Source organism: Sarcophilus harrisii, chromosome 1 (genome assembly GCF_902635505.1).
Source record: "Sarcophilus harrisii chromosome 1, mSarHar1.11, whole genome shotgun sequence".
NCBI classification, from domain to species: Eukaryota; Metazoa; Chordata; class Mammalia; order Dasyuromorphia; family Dasyuridae; genus Sarcophilus; species Sarcophilus harrisii.
Genome location: NC_045426.1, coordinates 83160557 through 83181622, shown reverse-complemented (window position 1 = coordinate 83181622; position 21066 = coordinate 83160557). Strand labels below are relative to the sequence as shown.

The 21066-nt window shown below is 44.4% G+C and overlaps 1 protein-coding gene across 2 annotated transcripts in view; it reads right to left on the bottom strand.

Annotated features, from left to right (window-relative positions):
* The window catches only part of CACNA2D2 (calcium voltage-gated channel auxiliary subunit alpha2delta 2), a 423504-nt gene that overhangs the window by 22871 nt on the left and 379567 nt on the right, over nucleotides 1-21066 (bottom strand). For both annotated transcript variants that reach the window (XM_031958716.1, XM_031958707.1), the window contains exons 7-18: nucleotides 18093-18224; nucleotides 17651-17708; nucleotides 5297-5347; nucleotides 4916-5015; nucleotides 4125-4283; nucleotides 3027-3134; nucleotides 2573-2651; nucleotides 1911-1960; nucleotides 1194-1283; nucleotides 895-966; nucleotides 325-399; nucleotides 130-204 (exon numbers count right to left, since the gene is read on the bottom strand). In XM_031958716.1, coding sequence (XP_031814576.1) covers nucleotides 130-204; nucleotides 325-399; nucleotides 895-966; nucleotides 1194-1283; nucleotides 1911-1960; nucleotides 2573-2651; nucleotides 3027-3134; nucleotides 4125-4283; nucleotides 4916-5015; nucleotides 5297-5347; nucleotides 17651-17708; nucleotides 18093-18224 — 1049 coding nt within the window. The remainder of the gene's footprint in view (nucleotides 1-129; nucleotides 205-324; nucleotides 400-894; nucleotides 967-1193; nucleotides 1284-1910; nucleotides 1961-2572; nucleotides 2652-3026; nucleotides 3135-4124; nucleotides 4284-4915; nucleotides 5016-5296; nucleotides 5348-17650; nucleotides 17709-18092; nucleotides 18225-21066) is intronic.

Here is a 21066-nt window from a genome sequence, read left to right as displayed (position 1 = left end):
AGGGAGTAAGAGTACAGTGATTCTCCTATTGTCCCCTAAGCATGCTTCCACCCTTGGATAGCCGACAGCCCTTTCTTGGCCACTTTCCCTAATTTAGGACTAGCCAGGGGATAGAAGGTTCTTTCTTACCTGGGGCTTCAGGTTAGGGTGGAGCAGGACATAGCCATTAAGGTCAATGGAGAACACATAACCATTTGCACCAAGCTGGAAATGGAAATTGGAGGGTCAAGTTTTGTCTCCTGGCTCAAGGAAGATGATAGAAGAAAGAAAGAGGCTGGGCCCCCAAACCATCCTCCAGCTCAGCTTCTGGTCCAATCCACTCACCGTGTAATTTGGTGTCAGCTTCTTGATGTCGTTCAGAGCCACATCGATGCCCATCACACCCAGGATGAGCTGGTTCTGTGGGCACAGATTTGCCAGAGTGAGAAGCCGGGAGCAGAGAGCTAGATAGGGAGCTCAAGCAGTGGGCATTCACTCCGGCGCTGTCCACTTCTAGATGCTTGGGGATTAGGGCACTGGGCCTCATGTCTGGCTTTATGTAATGTGCCCCACTCCCACACCTGCTCATGTACAACTTTCCCACCTCTAGTCCCAGACAGTCTGTTCACAGGCACAGAACATGCTCTCCACTTAGAGGCAGACTTCAGCCTTCCTCACAGCGTCCCCCCCACAGTTCTGGACATCTTCACTCCCTAGGTACAGATATTCTCTTCCCTCCCCATCTCAGTCACACAGACAGACAGACACCCACCCTGTCCCCCTGCCCACCCATTCTCCCCTCCCCACCTACCAATATTACATACATCCCCTCCACCAAGACATGCAGTGCCCAGAGACTCTTTCCCTCTACATGCTCACACAAATTTGAGTACAGATGCATATCCCCAGACTTGCCTTTCTCTCCCCACTGCCATCCTGGGTCAGGTTGAACACGGGGAGGGTTCCAGTCACTACCAGCCCTAGGCCCTGTGAAATGGGATAGGGCAAAATGGCATCCTCAGTGTCTACTCCCTGTGGGGAGCAGATCTTGTCTGCCCACAGTCCTTGGCCCTCTCGGGTCAGGGCAGGGAAAGAGCTGCCAAGCCCCTCATTCCCGCCTCACTGGAGCACCCCGGGGGTCTCTGATGGCCTGCTATCAAGAGCCATAGCTCAGTGGGGTTGGTCTGGTCCTGACGGGGGGTAGCCAAGCTTACCAGAGCATCTTCATACACATTGGTCCACTGCACCTGCTTAGCCTCGTTGCCTGCGAGAACCATTGGTCTGCCCAGAACATCCAGGTACTCCTGTGAGGGAGGGGCGAGACGGGGTGGAAGGAATCACAGGGCTCGGAACTGGGGCTATCCAGTCCAACACCATTTTATGGGTGAGGAAGCTGAGGCTCAAAGGGGTCGCAAGGCAAAAAGCAGCAGAAATGGTACGACTTAAAATCTGTTTTTCATTCCACTACATGGCTTGGGCTCTCTGCTCTGATGGAAGGACCTTCCTTGTTCACCCCGCAGAGGAGCTGTCCCTCTGTCTCCCTCTGAACAGGGAGAAGTCCCCAACTATTGATTCTGGTGCTCCCTGAGTAGAATGATCAATCCACTCCAGTGGAAATGGAAGGTTGGATCTGGTTACTTTCTCATGGTGACCAGGAGAGGGCACTCCCACCTCATAGTAAGTGGTTGAGTAAAACCGCTGAGCCTGACGAACACCTAGGACCCACTCTGGGGAGCTCAAGGACACTGAAGTGGGGGTCTTTGGAAGGAGAGGGCCTGTCGCCTAGATCTTGTTGGGAGGGCTGCTGGGTTGTGGGAGGATATCTTTCCAGTCCTTTGCTATTCTTGCAGTTGTTTGGTTCTGCTATGGAGACAGGGGGCATGCATGTCTTGGGGATGAGATTGAGGGCTTGAGGCTCCCTGTGAGCTTACCTGTGTGTTGATTCGGATAGCCCCAATGGAGGGGATCTCAAAATAGTAACCTGTTGGGAGGAAGGGAAGCATACTTTGGGGTTGGGGAAGGAAGAAGGTTTTTCCTGATTTTCTTTGAGGGTCATTTGAAGGGCAAATGGATAGCTAGACGGGAAGGTGACAAAAAGGCATGTGTGGAAGGTGTTATCTGGAGACTGAAACTATTGGGAGGGGGAAGGAAGGGGCAGTTTGGGTGGGGGTGGGGCCAAGGATAGACCCCTTTCTCCAATAATCTTATAGTCAAAAGCATCATCACCTCTCAGCTCCAGCTACGGACCAGACAGCCGGGGCCCATAGATAGACAAACAAGAACAGAAATACAGGTAGATGCAGAGTGCCTCCTCCTACCCATATTGGTCTTTCTCCTTCCCTTTAGTTGGGGAGCATAACAAGGAACAGTTGTGGGCTTGTTAGAACATTTAGAATTTGGAAAACCTTTAAAAATAATTTAGAGTAATACTCTCACTTTGTGGCTGAGATTCTAAGACCCAAGAAAGGGAGAGGACTTGTCCAGCATTATTTGGTAAGTAGAGGGGCTCAACCGCTGACTCTAAATCCAGTGTTTTTCCCATACCCCATGCTGCTGTATTGTGAGTCATGTCGAGGTGGGACACGGAGGGTACCTTTATTGGCACAGGCCATCCACTGCAGGGGAGTGACATCGTAGTTGTGCTGTCCTACGGAAAAAGTGAATACCCGAACCTGGGGAGAAAGGGGTGAGGCTCATAGCTTGGTAAGGGACCAAGGGCAGTGCAGGGAAGGCTAGTGGCAATGATTCCCCCTCCCATAATGCATATACATATGTGTGAATATGTATGTACGTATGCATGTTCCCACACACACCCAAAATTGTAGGACCGAAAGCCAGTTCTGGGATAGAGGAAGAGGTGCTTGCAGGGAGGTCATTCAAGTGTTCCAAATTCCATGGGTCCTTGGTAAATGGGAGTGGAACAGAATGGACTTTGGGAATGGTATTACCTGGCCATGTCAGGTGCCGCACCCCCCTTTCATCACCCTTCAGAGAGCAAGAGGGGGTGGTCCCCAGCGCCCCTGATAGGGGACTTCTGTGTGCCTCACCGTCCTGTTGGGCCAATTGTACTTCTCGAACACATCCTGCACTCGGTCCTCCCCTCCATCGGTGAACATCATGATCATTTTGTTGCAGTTAGCCCGGGTGATGTTGGACTGGGTCAGCCAGTGGGAAGGAGAGGAGGTCAGTTGGGGAGGCTCTGTCCAGGTGGACCCCTTGCCTCTCCTTCCCTCTTCCCACCACCTTTTCTTAGATGCAACCCATGGATGCTCTGGCAAAGGACACCTATGAAAATCTTTTCCTTTCCCTAGAAGAATGACTTCAGAACCCAACCAGCTAGAAAGAGAGGGGTGTTGGAGCAGGACAGCATCATTCTACTGCCACCTTTGAACTATACCTTAACTCTCCCACCAACATGAAATTTCTTTCTCTGAAATTATCCACAAATCACCCATTTTCTCCCAGTGAAATGAGTCCTAGGGTCTCCTTGCCAGTTTTTCTTCCTCTTAATTCTGCCAGGATCAGCGCTGAGATTTTCCTCATAGCTTGGGCTACAAGTCTAGTTCTCAGACTAGCATCTCCCTGTCCCCCTCGATCTTCCCATCTTAAATTAACTCCTTGGAAGATAAAGAGGCAACTGACGTCATAGCCTGAGCTCCTTCTCACCACCCAGCTCCTTGATGGAAATGCCTATGCAGGTATTCACTGGGAGGGAGATGTGGTTTCTGCAGGTGGACTTGACGAGGAAGGGGCTATGGGCACAGCAACATGCCTTTACTGTAAGCTATGACCATTGATTCTCATTCTTACAGGGGCCCATTCATTTTGATTTCCCTCCTGTCACTAGCCTGACCCCAGAAACAATGTTCCACATGCATCCCTTGCAGTGGCAGGGGTGTGAATTCTAGGAATGGCCCCCTGAGAGACAGAGAAAGGGTCCTGGGGAAAGGATGTCCGTGACATCTTCCTTACTGCTTTTCTGCAGGCCCAGCTCCCTCCCTTCTTCTTTCCTCCCCTCCCCAAGCTCCCATCTCCATGCAGTCGACATGGCAGGCGCAGATACACCCTGGGGAGGGACTGAGGCTAGGATAGAGATGTTGTTGTGTTCAGAATCCTCTCTTCCCCCTGAGCTAAGTGGAACTCACATTCTGGAGCTGATCAAAGGCATACTCAAAGCCAGCCTTGTAACCTGTGGTGCCTTTTGCCACCATGTTCTGCACAGCTTCCTTGAAAACCTTTTTGTTGCGCACGTTGGCCTGAACCAGGTGGTTGAAGCAGGATACGGGCTGGGCCTTCTCATTGAACTGGGGGAGCAGTGAGAGAGACATGAGTTATCTGGTGAGCACTAGAGAGCCCCTAGTGGCAGGAGAAGATTTAGGGGAGACCTGCGGAAATGAGGAGACCTGAAAAGGCAAGGGACGGTCAAGGGAGACTTGGGTTGTTTTCCCATGAGAACATCTGAGTGGAAGTGGGGTTAGTGGGAACAGGAATTAAGAGAAATTGGTAAGAGAAGTCTAAAGGTGTTTTTTCTTCCCTTTATCTGCCCCTAAAACTTTGTCCTTCCCAATCATATGTATTTATTTATCCCAAGTCTCTTGTCTTCCTCCCTGGCTGCTATAATTGGTACGACAGAGGACAATGCCCCAAATCTCAAACAAATGAACCCCTAAAATGAAAAACTCCAAGGTCATCTTCATTACTTGAGCTTTCAGGGTAGGAAGGAATCCCTGAGGCTCTGGGAGCCCATTGGCTAAGGGTATTTTGGGCGATGTGTAAATATTATGGAGGAACCAGTGATTGTTTGGTTTCAGGGACTGGTCCCTTCTCTCTTTCCATGACCTGATCCTGGGTCACTCTGGCCCTGGCACAGGGGGCCTGCCTTTGGAGGATTCTTCACCCAGTAATGGATCCCCATCTCCAGGCTCAGGGCACTGACCGATGCCACATTGACGTAGTCGTCATCGGAGAGGGTGTCCAGCATCTCGCAGACAGATGTCTTCATCAGCCTCAGTGTCAGTCCGCTCACACTGCCGCTTCTAGGGGGCAGGGTATAGATATGACTCAAGGTACGCTTTCCCCTTCCCCCATTTTAAGGTTGGGGAGCTGGAAGGCATTGGGGCTGGGGATATCGGGCCAGGATGTGGGAATCTTGGGGACTTAGGGAGGATCCCGAGAATGGCATTGATGGAATTGACGGAGCACTACTTGTTCAGTGATCTAGTCCTTATGCCAGAAGGGCCCATGAGTTCCGGCTGTGCCCCAGAGGCTGGAGGTACCCTCACTCCTGGGCAGAGCCAGTCCCTCACTGCTTACTCACACATCCACGATGATGACCATGTCCTTAGGAGAGGAAGCTCCTTGGATGTACCTGCCCAGGAGAGAGGCTGGCGGTCAGGGCAGAGAGTCAGGGTATGTCTGGGTATGTCTGGAACATGGATCATGGGCGGATTTGGGAAGGGATGATAGAAAGGAGATTTCCAAAGCTCCAGCCATCCCCTTTGCTTACCTACTTAGCTCTCTGCCTTACTTCAGTCTGCAGTCTGGACTTAGGGCACCTACCTGGATTGAATGGTATCCTGCAGGTGAGCAGAGTGTGTTCCTCTGACTCTGAAACCTTAGATTTATGTTTGTTAACTACAGGACTTCTCCATTTACTCTGAAGCGAGCTCATTATCTTTCTCAGTCAGCCTATTCCTTCTTCTGACTTCACTTTCTCCATCAGTGGTGCCATCATTTACCAAATCTCCCACATTCAAAACCTTTGAGGTGTCTTTGACTTTTCCCTCTCTGTCCCCTCTTACATCCAATTAGCTCCTAATCCTACTTCCCTACATTCTGTATTGGTTGTCTCTTCTCTATTCCTGTGGCTACCATGGCTGCTCAGGTCCTCATTATTTGGACTACTCTAGTAGTCCCCTATAAGGTCTACCTGGCTATTCTCTCCAATCCACCCTTCATATCTTTGCCAGAATTATCTTTATATTATGGAAACTTGATAGTCAGGTCTATGTGTAAAAAAGATCTCTGTCATTCCAGCTCTATCTCACATCGCATCCTTCAACATATTAGATAGGAGGGGTTTCTAACTTGGGGACCGCGAATGGTTAAAAATATTTTGATAACTGTATTACATTTCCAGGTAATGGGTTTCTTTTTGTAATCCCATATATTTTATTTTATGCATTTAAAATCATTATTTTTAGAAGGGTACATCGGCTAAACTGTCTAAGCAGCAGAACCTCAGCTCTATGCTCAGGCTAAAGTGGTCTATCTTACCTATGGCCTCCTGGAACTGCAGAATATTACTTTTGGCTTCTTCCCATCTTCTGTTGAATTTCTATCTATCCTTTAAAGACCTACTCAAATATCACCTCCTCCAGGAAGTCTTTCTTGATTCCCAGTGGCAGTAATAAGCTCCAAAATTATGTAGCACTTGCTTTAACTTCTCTGATGTACTTATCACATTACATAGTTATCATCATTGTTCTTTCTTATCACTTTTTAAGATGCAGAGTTCCATGGAGGACAGACGTCTCTTCCAAACTTTAGATCCTAGCTTTCAACACAATATTTTATACACAGTAGGTGCTTAAGAAATGTTTGTTGAATTGAAGATTCAGTCCGTGGGGACAAAAGCACCTGAAAAGGAGGTGAGGAGAAGTGACCAAAGGCAAATCTAAAGGAATCACAGTATAGTGGATATGTGTGTGTGTGTGTGTGTGTGTGTGTGTGTGTGTATGTGTATGTGTGACAGAGACATACACAGAGACATCGAGACAGAGACACACAGAGAGACCCCCACACACAGAGACAGAAATACACAGAATACACAGAGACAGAGACACACAAAGGCACACACACACAGAGAGACAGAAATAGAGAGAGACACAAATAGAGACATAAAGACAGAAAGAGACAGAGAAGATGGGGGGAGGAGAGAAATAGACAGAGAGACAGAAAGAGAGACAGACAGACACACAGGGACACATTGACAAATATAGACAGAGAGAGAAAGAGATAGAGACAGACAGACACACACATAGATAGGAGACCAATACAGAAAGAACATAACAGACCAAAATCCTAGAGACTTCAGGCTGTATGTGGCAGAATAGATTTCATGGGTCTCAGGAGATCAGAGACAAAGCTCCCAAGTATTATAACAGTTTTACATTTTTATCACTGGCTTGGATGAAGTTATAGACAAAATTTGCAGATGACAAAAAGGTAAAGGGGAAGCTAAATAATGGATAACAGAGTCTAGATCTGTGCTGGAACAATAGGGGTACATTAAATATGATAAAATTTAATAGAAACAAATGTAAAGTTCAAATCAATCTAAGGGTGGGGGGGAAGGTGTGGCTGGACCTTATTATTCTTATAAAAAAGAACTTAAGATTTGAGTTATCAATATCACCAAAAAGTAGCCAGTAACCAAAAAGCTGCTGAGATCTTCCACTGCAGTGAGAGGTACACAGTGTGCTGAACTAGCAGGAAGCTACATTCTGTCATTCTTTGTCCTGCTCAGACCACATCCAGAACACTGAGTTTGGTGCTGGGGAGCACGTTTCAGGAAATATACATATAAGCTGGAATACATCCAGAAGAGAACAATAAAGATAATGAAAAGACTGGAGAATGGGGAGAATATGAGGAATGAAAAAGATTAATTGAAGGCATTGGGAATACGCATTTAGTCTCAATGTATATAATGGAAGCATTGATCTTGTCAAATATCTGAAGTGCTTTTATATGGAGGAGAATAGATTTCTTTTTTTGCTTGGTCTCAATGCTAGTATTAATTCACAGCATAGTATAGTTAGTATTATTTTTACAGATAAAGAAACTGAGATTTAGGGAGGTTAATTTGCCCAAGATCACAAAACTCTGGAATAGTAGAATTGGAATTTAAAACTCCAGAACTCTGATTCCCACTATGGCTTTCTATTCACCACATCACAGCTACTGGCTCAAAGGCAGGCATTTCTAACTCTATCTTCCCCCGGTCTGCCTTAGGAAAGATCCCCAAAACCTTGGAACTCTGATTTTTGGGTCCCTTAAGACTCAAGGGACCATGGCTTCCATTCCCATTCTCCTCCAACCAACCCCTTTCTCCTGGAGAGACATGAGCTCTATAACCCTTCCAAATTTCACTAGAGATACAAATGTTGGTCACTCCATTTCATTAATTCCTTGAGGGCAGATACTATCCCTCTCTACCTTCCAGAGTCTTTATATCTCCCAGTGCCTAGCACAATATGTTCTAATAGTATTAATACAGCATTTTAACATTTGCAAAGTCTTTTGCCTATAATGTTTCATTTGATCCCTATAACAGCTCTGTTAGATAGATGCTATTAGAGTCCCCATTTTATAAATGTGGACATCAAAGTCCAGAGAAATTAAGGGATTTTTTTCTGGAATCACATAGCTAATGAATGTCTGAGGCAGATGTGAATTAAGATTTTTCCTACTCCAAGTGTGGCCTTCTAGCTGCTTTATAGTAGGGGTTCAATTAGTGTTTGTTGAGTTAAATTGAATTAGTATCTTTTTTCATAGCCATCCAGAAGGAAGGCATTGCTTGTAGATAAGATTAGGATGAGCCCTCTGGAGAACCATGGGTGTATACGTACATGTGTGTGTGCACACGTGACTGTGTATGTGTTCGAGCATGTAGGGGCAGGAGGTTGGATCTGAAGCTAGCCCTCAATTCTTCATCAGGAGGATGGAGCTCAGGCTAGCCCCCAACTCTCCATCCTAAGTGATATTGAGAGCAGAACAACCATCCCTGTGGTAGTTGGAATGGTTTGCTGGAATTGTCCAGTTTCTGGGGATGGAAACATGGAGAGATGACCTCCCGAGAGTATGAGAGAGGGTCTAAGAGTCCTAGGAATATATATCTTCTCCAAAGGGTGTGTAGGGGGGTGGGAAGCTGCTTTTTCTTGGGAGATTGAATCACTTAAATCCTATATTATTCAAATCAAAGAATAAGTGCTCACTTTCAAGGAGATTCAAAGATAAGAAAGCGAGAGTCCCCTATTTTCAAGAAACTTGCTATGATCTAGCATTGTATTTGGAGTCAGAAGTTCCAGTTATAAATTCTTTCTCTAGAAACACCTATGTAATCTTGGGTAAGTCATAACCAGTCTGGACCTCAGTTTCTCATCTGTAAAATGAGGATATTGGGCTAGGAGATATTTAAGATTCATCCTAGCTTTGGAGTGGTTAAACAGCTTAGCTTTAAAAGGCCAAGGTTGCCCATTTCATTCAGGGCCATCAACAATTATTGTGATCTATATTTGGCCACTGGACCCATATGGTTCTAGAAAGGAAAGTGAGGCAGGTGACCTTGCACAGCCCTCCGCCACTTAAATCCAATTCACTTGCATGTCATGGTGTCACTTCCCTGATGTCATGGTACTTTTTGAGAATGAAGGATAAACAACAGCTTTGGTGTAATCTTTATTCTATCAATTTTCTCTTACCATTGGTAGAAATGATCAGCTACCATTGGTGTTTTTACAAACTGGATTTTTGGTTGTAGATCTGGACCATAGAATATCTCGAGTATCTGGGGGAGTGGGTAGAGCTGAGCCTGAATCTTCCAGTTGTTACATCAGTACAAGGATCACAGATTTAGAGCTGGGAAAGGGACTTCAGAGATAATTTGGGCCAACCTCCCCATTTTGCAGATGGAAAAACTGAGGCTTAGAGAAAGCCTGCCCATGTTACAAGGTAATAAGCAAAGGAGTTGGGGTTCAAACTCAAGCTCTCTGTCTCCAAATTCAGTGTACTTGCCACCAATATTCCTGCTCAAAGTTCTGCACACTCAATCTTTCTAAATGTCTGCTTCTCTCCAATTTTCCTGGTAAAGCTCCTCTTGAGAATCCTTAGCCCTGTCTGTGCTCCAGCTAAGGGGAAAGGAGTTAGTTCCTATGGGGCCAGGACAGGAAAACTGGGTCTCTTTGGGTGACATAGTTACATCAGGATCCACCTAGATAAGAAAGAAAGGGATAAAATATAAGCTAAGATCCCTTCCCAAAGTCTGGGGGTTTTCCTCATACTTTTCTCTAGAGGCAGCATGAAGATCTGGATTTCAGACATTTACAAACTGTGTGACATGAACATCTTAAATCTCTGCATATCTTATTTTACATATGGGGAAATCGAGGCACAGCTAGATTTCAGGAGAAAAAAATTACCTTGATTTTCATTAATCTCTAATTAAAGTTTTAGCATTTTCCTTCCATTATGAATGTAGGCAGCAAATACAGTTATGAAAAGTAGACCATATGACTCAAAAAGGTGAAGAACTCTTGATTTAGATAGATCCTGAGGTCCCTTCCAGCTCTAAATTTCCAGCCCTATGATTTCCTCTAGGGAGGGAGGGGATTTCCTCCCTGCTCTCTTCCTGGTGGACCATGAATATCTCATGAAGAACTGTAATGAAAAGCCTGAGACAGGGATTTCTATCAGGAGACAATTGAACCTCAGTGAGTTTGCTGCTCTCTCCTATTCCAGAACATTCCTTCTGGTGAGGATCAAGACCAGCCAGCCCCATCCCCATGTATTCCTAAACAAATCTCAACTCCTTCTCAGATGCAGAACTAGATCATAGGCTTAAGAGCTGGAAGAGGCCTTTAATAGTAGGATAGTATGATGGGAAGGTTTTGGGATTTAGAAACAGAAGACATGAATTCAAATCCTTACTCTTTCTCTTACTACTTATATAAACCTTAGGAAATTACTTTCTCTCCCCAAGACTCAGTTGCTTTATCTGCAAAATAAATCCTTGGATGAGATGTTCTCTAAAGTCTCTTCCAAATTTAAATTTGGAATCATTTATTCCAAACCTCCCATTTTTTCCAGGTAGAAAACCTGACACTTTGGAGTGACTTGTTCAAGGTCATATACTGGATTAATGACAGATCTGAGACTAGGACTTAGATGTGACTCCTGAGTAATTGCTCCTGTTAAGAATGATTAGTTAAAAAATTCACTATGACCCAGTGTATTCAGTATACCCCAGTGAAACCACGGGGAGGTAATTCAGAGAGAGAGATCAAAGCAAAAGCAAAAGGACCCACATTTACAGAAATATTTAAAGCAAGCTTTTTTGTGTGTGTGTGTATGTGGTAGCAAAGACCTGGACACTAAGGAGGTACCAGTTAATTTGGGAACGGTTGAACTAATTTATGACACATTATTGTAATGCAATATTGTAAATGCTGTAAGAGAGATGAAAGGGATAGATCTGTAAGAATTAATGCATAGTGAAGTGAGCAGAACTAGGGGAACAATTTATATATTTGTCTCTATAAACACACATCCATCCATCATCCATCCATCCATCCATCCATCCATCCATATATCTATCATCTATCTATCTATCTATCTATCTATTTCTATACATTTTTTGGGAAATAGTCAATGTGGGAATTTGTTTTAGCTTGATTATGCATATTTGTTACAAAGGTTTCATTTGTGTATTTTTATCTCCATGAGTGGAAGATGGTAGTAAGAGAATATTATAGAATTTTGTAAATTAGAAAACTAAAATAAAGATTTTTTTAAAGAGTAGAGGGGTTAAAAAGTTACTATATTATACATACTCTTTGACTTAATAATACCACTAGTTGGCCTAGATCCCAAAGAGATCAATGAAAGAGGAAAAGGACAAAAATAGTTATTACTACTCTTTTTTGTAGCAAAGAAATGGAAACTAAGGAGGTATAAATTACGTGACAAATAATTGAACAAACTATGGTACACATATATAAAGGAAAACCATTGTGCTGTAGGAAATGATCTAAGGATCAATTTCAGAGAAAACTGGGAAGTCTTGTTTTTATGAACTGATGCAGTGTGGAGTGAGCAGAACCAGGAATGAATTTACATAATAAGAACAACATGGTTTAGACAAATAACTTTGACTTAACTTTGATCAATGCAGAGACCTACCATGATTCCAGAGGACTCATGCCAAAGCCAGCTGCTCACCTCCTGGCAGAGGAGGTGATACATGATACAAAAGGAAATTCTATTTTTGATAACGGCCATTTTGGGAATGTGTTTTTACTTCATTATGCTTTTTTTAAAAAAAGATTTTGTTTTTTCTTTTTCCAGTAGAAGGTGAGGTGGTAAAGAGAAAAAATGCTTATTAATTGAAATAAGATGAAATACATGTTGAAATGAAAAGTGGACAGATAGATAATGGGAACTAGATAAGAGATATCAAACTGATTAGCCCTTGGGTCTCAATTAGTTACCATATCAAAGAAATCAAGGGAGAGTGGGTCTCCTTGTATAAGGGAAAACAATGAAGAAACTTTTTTACCCCCTTAACCCAGCATATAAGGGTCTGCCTGAACATGGCCCAGTCCTGCCTTTAACCTTACCTATCAGGACTCTGCTAGGCATACCTTTTTCTTCTTCAGCCAGATAGATCTCCACTGTCCCTTGCATATGCCATACTGAGATGAGGAAAGCACCATCTAAACCTCAATTTTCCTGTCTGTAGGCTGAGAATGATAACATATTATCTACTTCAAAGCATGCTACAAATCTTAAAGGGCTACAGATACAAGAGCTATTATAGTTTCTACTTTCTAAGCCTTTGCTTACAATGTTTCCTTTTCTTCTCTCTCATCTTTCTAATTCTTGTGATCCTTCAATACCCAGTTCCTGCAGGAACTAGCTCCCTGACCTACTGCTTCTAGGAAGACCATGCTAGTCCATTTAGGTCTCTTTACTCTCTTTGAATTTTTCCAAACACACCATATTTGCCCTCACATGTGTGTTAGACTTGGGTATTGGATCCTCTCCTGAGCCTGAAATGCACGAAATACAGTCTGTTTATCCAGCTCCCCAGTCCTGGTTTTCTGGGGAAGTGAGAATGGGCCATGGACCTGAAACATCCTTTCTATTGCAAATAATTCCTATGACAAGGGAGGAAGAGATAACTGGACAAATGGTAATGATTTCACAAAAGTCCTCTTAGTAGAAAAGAAAGAGAGATTACAGTGGTCTCCAGATACGGTTGTAAAAATTCATAGATGTTTGCACATCACCCAGACTCTTTGGGCTGATTTTCTGTCAAATTTTCTTTTTCCCTGAGTATATATATAACTTTGCAAGGGGATTGTTTCATATAAAATGAACCATAAAATGGTATGAAAAGTGAGACATCCTGCTGGGGTGATCACAGCATTATCTGGAAGGGGCTGCCTCCTTGGTAGTAGACCAAGATCCCTTACTCCAGGTTGGGATTAAGAGAGCACCCCGTTAAGTCTGGTGCTACCCCTTATTGCCCAGACTCTTTCTGGGCACGGGAACAGATTCCCCATCTGGAAGATGGCAAATATTGTTTGTGGATACACTGTTTTTCCATGTATGTGTGAATAAGTCTAAGTGTAGATATCGATGTAAACACATGCAGAACTGCATAGATGTGTCCTCCTGCATGTACCTGCCTGTGCAACTTATGTACATCTGTTCCCTGTGTGCTTACATTCACATGTGTTCATCTGCATCTGTGTTCTGGTCTTGATCAGCATGTTCATGGCTGTGCAAGCACATGCTTGACATCTGGGAAGTGAGAGTGGGCCATGGACCCAAAACATCCTTTCTATTGCAACCAGCAGTCGCTGGGGATGTAACAGATACAGCCTGTGAATGAAGCCTTCTTGTTGGGGCAGGTTTATGGTCATTTCATGTAGAAGGTAAGGGTCCTCACAACTGCAGTGATACTTCTATCCATTGATGCCCTTTAGTTTGCCAGATAGCTGGGCAAGATGCCCTTTCCAGCTCCATGAGTTATGATTCCTTAGTGACAGAGGATCCTGGGTACCTGGCTGGGAGCTGAGAGCCTCCTCTATAGCATGGGACTGGAGGAAACGAGAGCTGCTTGGTTGTTGGTAGCACCTCTGTCCCTCTGTCCATTTCCTGTCAGGATGCCTGATCGTGAAGTTACATGGCAGAGCTAATGCTTCCACTCTGTTAGCTGTTGATGGGATTTGAGTAACCAAGAGGAAAGACTTTTACTTAACCACCAAGGGCAGAGAATAGGAAGATGGAGAGTCTGAGAGTTTAGTGAGGGATAATGAGCTGTTTAGTTATCCTCAGGTTCAAGCCCCAGCTATTCCCTACCCAAGAAAATCTCACAGAGCATTGACCTGGAGGGAAGTGCTAGGAGCAGGGGATAGAGAGGGGATCTGGGGGTCTTAGGATGGAGGCAAGATTTCTTTATGGGGTAGAATTATAGGGACACTGTCTAGTAACAGGTTAGAAGCATTAGCAGATCCCTATTTTTCCTCCCATTTTTTCACTCCTTTCACTCCTTATCCAGCATTAATCTGGAAATACATCTAATTTGGAGATTGAACTTTTTTATGCTGAAGTTTGGGGGAAACTCTTTCTCTGTTGATGCATCTTTCACTCTGTTCTCCAGCTTCTCCAACTGTACTCCTAGAATTGCCAAAGGCAGAGCACCTGGGAGCATCTTGGAGGCTCACCACCAGAAGAAGAATGGGATGCTCTGAGAAACAACAGTCTGAGGGCTCAATGGAATCTTTTCAGCAGAGAGGCAAGGAAGCAACAGGCCGTGAGTTCCTAAACACTGGGCTGTTGGACTCTAGATTCCTTAGGAGCAGGTGTTCAGATTCAGGTTTTTTGGAGTAGTCTCTTGGATTGGGAATTCCTGTCCCCTTGGAATTCTCAAACAATTCTATTTAACTTTGTTGCTCCCCAGGACCCAGCAGAATCTTTAATATAGAAGCCACTTCAAAAATATTTGTGAGAATGCCAAGTGACTACAACAATGTAAATTGAAAAAAAACAAGAAAAATGACATTGAGTGCTGGCTAAGTATAATGGCCAAGCTTGGCTTCACAAATGAGTTAAGAAATGCATCTTCTTCTCTTCTTTGCAGGGGGGTTTGGGGAGCTTGGAGTGGGCAATTATTATGGGTGTGGAATATTGCACAGATTTTCAGACATAGGTGGTGTATTGGTTGGTTTTTGTTGACTTCTTCCCCTCCCCACCCCACTTTAAAAACATAATGTAGAATTCAATAATGGGGTGCAGACCAGACCATTCCTGAATTCCAGATGTAAGACCACGCCTCAGTTCTACCTCTAAGCCATAAAATGAGCACATCAGTGACACAAAGCAACTGGTCTCTTTATCTTTTTCCTATAAATTTACCTTCTTGCTCCTGGTTCTTTGCTAAATTCTTTTGGAATGTAGCCCACTTTAGTTTGAGTTACAATTATAATAAACTCTGCCCCTTGACTTGGGAAAAATATTTTGAGGAATAACTCTTTAGATATGAGAGGTGCAAGGGACGTTTTTGGAAATGAATGTGAAAATAAACACAAAGCATCAATAAACATTTGAAAATGTTTGCTGGAGTAAAACTTGCAGCCAGGTTTCTGGGACTGCAGCTGTCCACCCCCCACTTTTTCCTACCTTCCCACCCTGTCCCCCCCTCCAATGCCAACTTTCATCTTTATTTACCCTGAAATCTGCCATTTCAGAATGGTAGAACTTTCAGAGATTTTGGGGTGGTGTGGAGAGCAATGTAAGTATAAGTGATGGTAACAGGGAGTGGAATTTCCCACTCAGGGAACAGATTTCACATTGACTGTCTGGGAGGTTGGTCAGTAAGGGAGCAGTGCCAGCTCTGTATCAAGCATTGTGCTAAGTGCTGGAGATACAAAGAAAGGCCAAATCATTGTCCCTGCCTTCAAGAAGCTCATTTTGTCTCCCCTAATGTGTTTAGTAATGGGATTCCTTGGTTAGATGGTATAGAGGATCAGAGTTCAAATCCAGCCTCAGACACTAACAGTATGACCCCGATAAGTCACTTCACCTCTGCCTCAGTTTCCTTATCTGCAAAATGGAAATAGCAATAATGCCTATCTCCCAGAAGTGTTGTGAGGATAAAATGAGATGATGCTTATAAAGTGTTTTGCAAACTATAAAGTGCTATATAAATTATCACTGTTGTTGCTTTGGGCAAACTCGGGAATTGACACTACAAAGGGAGGATTTCTGGGAGTGAATGCTCCATTCAAGGTGGGAAATGAGAAAACAATCTTCTTGGGCCCTCAGCGCTCCCAGTATATGGTTTTCAGAACTGAGTTGTGAGCCTACCCATGTTGTTTCCTAGCCATGGACAATGGGTATGATTGGTAGAATATATCCTTTGCAGGTTTCCCCAAAGGCTCTTTTCCTCTAGCTAACTTCTTCCCTCTAGTTTTTTCCCCGTCCTCACAAAGAAAGCTTTGGAGCAGCTTTGGAGCCAACCCATTGCTTCTTGGTTACTTGGAGGGATTGTAATGGTGGTGGTCATGGGGACACTCACATAAGACTGGTCCATATGGCCACTGATTAGAGGCAAAAGGTATGGGTGACAATGGTTAGGCTAGTTTGGCTTTGCTGAAGAAAGGTATCATAGCCCCTGGGAAATCCCTTTCTCATTTTGGATTATTCTCAGCCCCCTCCCACAGAGAAAGAAGGAAAGAAGAGAAAGGCTAGATAGGTCTAGATGGTAGGGATGGAGATGAGAATTGTGGGGAGGGGGAAGATGGAAAGCTGCAGCCTGGGTGCCCCCGCCTGCGTTATTGTATCCATTTTCCAGTGGCAACGATGTGTGAAATGAAAATTGGACAGAGTTGGCTGCTCCCTGCTCAGAGGGCTGGGATATCATAGAGGGAGAAGGGGACAGAAAGAGGGAGAGGAAGACAAGGGGAGGGAGAAGAAGGCAAGGAGGAGAAAGGGGACAGGGAGAGGGAGGAAGAAAGAATGAGAGAGAAAAAGAGACAGTAAAATAGTGAGAGGAAGATGGAGAGAATGAGCAAATGAGAAAGAATGAAAGAATAGAGAAGGAGAGAGGGAGAGAAAAGAAGGAAGTTGCAAAGGAGGGGAAGATGATAGGGAGGGATAAAATGAGAGAAGAAAGGGAAGCAAAAAAAGAGGGATCAAGAAAAAGATAAAGGAGAGAATATGGGAGAAGAGTTGGACAGAAAGAAAAGGAGAGAGTAGGAGAGAGAAAAAGAGAGAGAGAGCACATAGTAGGTTCTTAAATGTTTGTTGAATTGAGGAGGAGGAATAGCATGAAAAGCAAGGAGAGCTGAAGGAGGGAGGATAAGAGAGGGAGAAAGAAGTTAGGTAGAGAAGGGAAAGAGTGCGTGGGGAAAACAAAGGAGAGAAAACAAAAGGGGAAAGAACAGGGGATAGAAAAGGAGAGAGGCAAAGAGGAAAGGAGAAAGGAAAGACAGAAAAAGGAATGGAATTAAGAGGTGAATATACTTTAGAAAATTAATATTGTGTGTTGAATGAATTGAATTGAGAAGGGAGGTAGAGAGAATAAGAGTCAGAAAGAGGGAAGAAGAAAAGTAGAGGGGGAGAAAGGGAAGCAGAGAGTGGAAGGGAAGAAATGAAAAGAAGGAAGAAGTAGGCAAAAAGAGGGAAGAAATAAATGGAGCAAGTAGAGAAGACAAAATGAGAGGAGAGAAAAGAGAGAGAGGGCAGGGGGTGGGTTTATGCTGCTGCTTTAGGGATAGAAGGCAGAGAATGGGGTAGGACATGAAGGACCCAGCCACTCCAACCCAGTGTGGTCAGATGGGTTCTATGCATTCCCGTCCACCCCCAAGTGCCCCACACTCACCAGGGTCTCCGGCGGACATCATACAGGTCAATCTTTTTTGGTGCTCTCCAAGGAGTAGCTGTGGGGCAGGTGAAGTAGAAAGAGGCTGAGAGTTCTAGGGCATGGGAAAGGATCATGAGCCAAAGGGGCATCGTGGGGTTAAGCTCTGAACTCTTTCTTCAAGGAGAGAGCTGGTTCCAAGAAGAGGATCTTAGAAAACAGAAGTGCTGGGGCCAGAAGCCCAGATCGTTCCCTTGCTACCATGCCCTCTCCATGCCCTGAAGTAAAAGACTGGCCAGATTTCACATCTCCATATGCCAGGGAGGCAGAGAGAGGACAAAGGGATGACAAAAGAGTGGGCATAGGATTTCTGCAATTGGTCCCTGGTTTTACTTTTAGCTTGATCTACAAGGATAGGGAGCAGTCCCTGGGGCTGAGGGTCCTTATCCCCCCAGATACTCACCTGGATAATATCGGGTGACCCCCGTAGCACTGCCAAAAACCTGCCATAGCAGTGATGGATCTTCCTTACGGTTCTCTACAAATACATCCTCTAAGGCTTCTGTCCAGTTGAGCTCATTCAGGATCACTGTGGCTGTAGACAGAGGAGGGAAAGGGCTGTGAGCATTCCAACCCTATCCCACACAGTAGGGGACACTGTGAAAAAGGAGCAACTTTTGGATGCCCATCCCTACCTTTTGGGCAGCCTTCCTGCCTCCAGCATCCTGTCCCATGCTCCTTTAGAATCATCTCATACAGCCATAAATCTCACTGTATCGCACTCTTTCTAAAGAACCTACAAGGGTTTCCCACTGCCTATGGGACTCCCCTCAAACTCCTCAATTTGTTATTTATAACCTCTATAACATGGTTACAACTTATTTTCCAGTCTCTGATCTTACTCTCCAACACTCTCTTCACAGATCCCTACATATGTCAGGTCCATTCCCACTTCTGAGACTTTGCTGTTTTTTTCCTACTCATACACTTCTCCCTCCTTACTCAGTCCTCAGCCATCTTTCTATTCAAAGCCTACTTATACTTCAAGGTCCAAGAAAATCCCACTTCTTCCAGGAAGCCTTCCCCGACTTCCTTAAACTGCCAAGAAATCTCCCTTCTCTGAACTCTTATGGCCTTTGTGCTCAGAACTGCATAGGGTAGTTTGGCTGTTCTTTTCTGTGTAGGGTCCACTTTTCTCACACTTTGAAGTATCTGAGAAGAGAACCAGGAGACGCTTCCTTTGTTTTCTCTTCCCAGATTGCGAGTTCCTTGGGGACTGGGATTTGGTCTATTCCAATTCTCTGTTAATAAAAACATTTAGAAGCTCAGCACTGCTTGCTATGAAAGGGTGGGTAGAGGTCAGGGCTCAGATTATTACTGGGGTTGGGCTCTTTTTCGGGCTGAGGATAAGGGGTTAGTTAATGATCAAAGTTCTGAGAATCCAGCATGTTGTGGATTATGCAGCATCTAAGGCATATGGAAAAGAAATCAGGATACCTCCTTCTTTAGGAATGGCTCCTTAAGACTTCTTGCTTCCCTGAGCCTACCCCAGAGAAGAGTGAGACTGACTCCAGGGAGCTCACCTTATTCAACATGCACTGTAGGCCACCGGTCTGGCATGAAAGCAATTAAGGTTCTGATGATGGTACTGGAATTATTCAGCTATTAAGGCAGCTGATAAGCTGGAAGCCACTGGGCTCCATGATTAATCAGCTGGGGCTGGGAGCATTGGGTGGAGAGGAGGGGATGGGAGCATGATCATGTCACTCAATGGGGTACTGAACCGGGGCTGGGGCTGAGGCTAGGAAGTCCTAGGTCAGAAAGTAGCTCAGGGATAGACACATGAGCATTTATACACCTACTTTGTTTACAAGTGGGCTCACAAAGCTATACATGTCTAAACATTTATACGCACACATACACATGCACTCTGTATCCACAGACACACTCCTGATGAAAGTATATCCAAGCCTCAGATGCACAATGTGACAATGAAGTCTGTGGTAAGAATAATTTCACGTATCTATAACACAAGAACTTCATTGTTCAAAAAACTCTTTTCCGGTCTCCGCCCTACGGGAGGAGCAGAGCAGGGATTACTCTCCCACTCTTAGGACTGAAGAAATAGTCTCAGCTATCAGAAATGGCTTACCCAGTGAGTTAGTGGGACCACCACTGAGGTCTTCTGAGTCAAAAGCCAAGATTCTTTCCCCATCACACAAACCAGCTTATAGTCACAGATTCTCATATGAACCACACGTGTTAGACATATAGATGATAAGGGAGAAAATCTGGTCATTGATCCCAGATCCTGGCCTCAGATGAACCTGACCATGGTCAGAAACTGTCTCCTAAACATCATTTCAGCTTAAACCCGGACTTTGTTACCACCTGGGCCATGAATTCCAGATTCAGGCAGAATGTTCTCCATTTGAGATACAGAATTCCTCTTCTGCCAAGCAGATCTCATGCTCAGTCCCTCCACTCATCCCATCAAGACCAGGAGGGATCTCACATTTACTCAAGACCAGATTCAGAGATGAAGGAAGCTTTGTTAATCGCCCAGCATAGGATCACAGGGGTTCTTTAGTCCAAACATTCTATTTTACAGATGGGGAAACTGAGGTCCAGAGGGGGTAGAGACTTGTCCAGAATCACACAGGCAGTTGATAGCAGAGTGAGGGATAGACTCCTAATTTAGTGGGAGTATATTTCAAATATTCTCTCACATGCATCCACCCAGATCACACAGTACATTTGCTCATGGAATCTTCCAGTTCCATAAAACCTTAACTCCGTTTTAGCCCTGCCTTTGGGGAGTCAGTTCTACACAACCACACACAGACTGGGAACCATTAGTGTAATTTTACCTTATGGTGCCTATAGTAGCACAGAGACCAAGTCATTCTAGGCTCTGCTTTTCTGATAGCCTCATTCAGAATCAAACCTCTGGAAGTTTCAGTCTTTAGAGCAAAGACCGTGATCAATAGTCTCACAGATTGTTAGAGCTTGTTGGGACCTTACAACTCACCTAGCCTAGCTCACCCTTTCATCTTCCCATTGAGGAAGCTGAAGCCTGGAGCAAAGAAGGACTTTGCCCCAGGTCATGTGTATGGCCAGCATGTATTTGGTTGTTTGATGTGGCTCCCTGGATAAAGCTCGACATTCTCTGAGATAGTATTATTTTTTAAATTTCTTTTTAAGGAGGAAAAAAAAGGACCTAAGTTAAATTGCATTTAATTTGGAGTCCTTTCTGTGGATCAGAGGCAGTCCAGAGAAACATGTTGGGTCCCCTGATTTTACTCATTTAAGTCTAAGAACTGTTATATTCACACCCCCAATACCAGTGTCACCCTCTCCCCATACATTTGGACACATAACAGTACACCTACACAAGACAACAATGAAGACTGGAGAAAATCCTTGCTGACATGCAT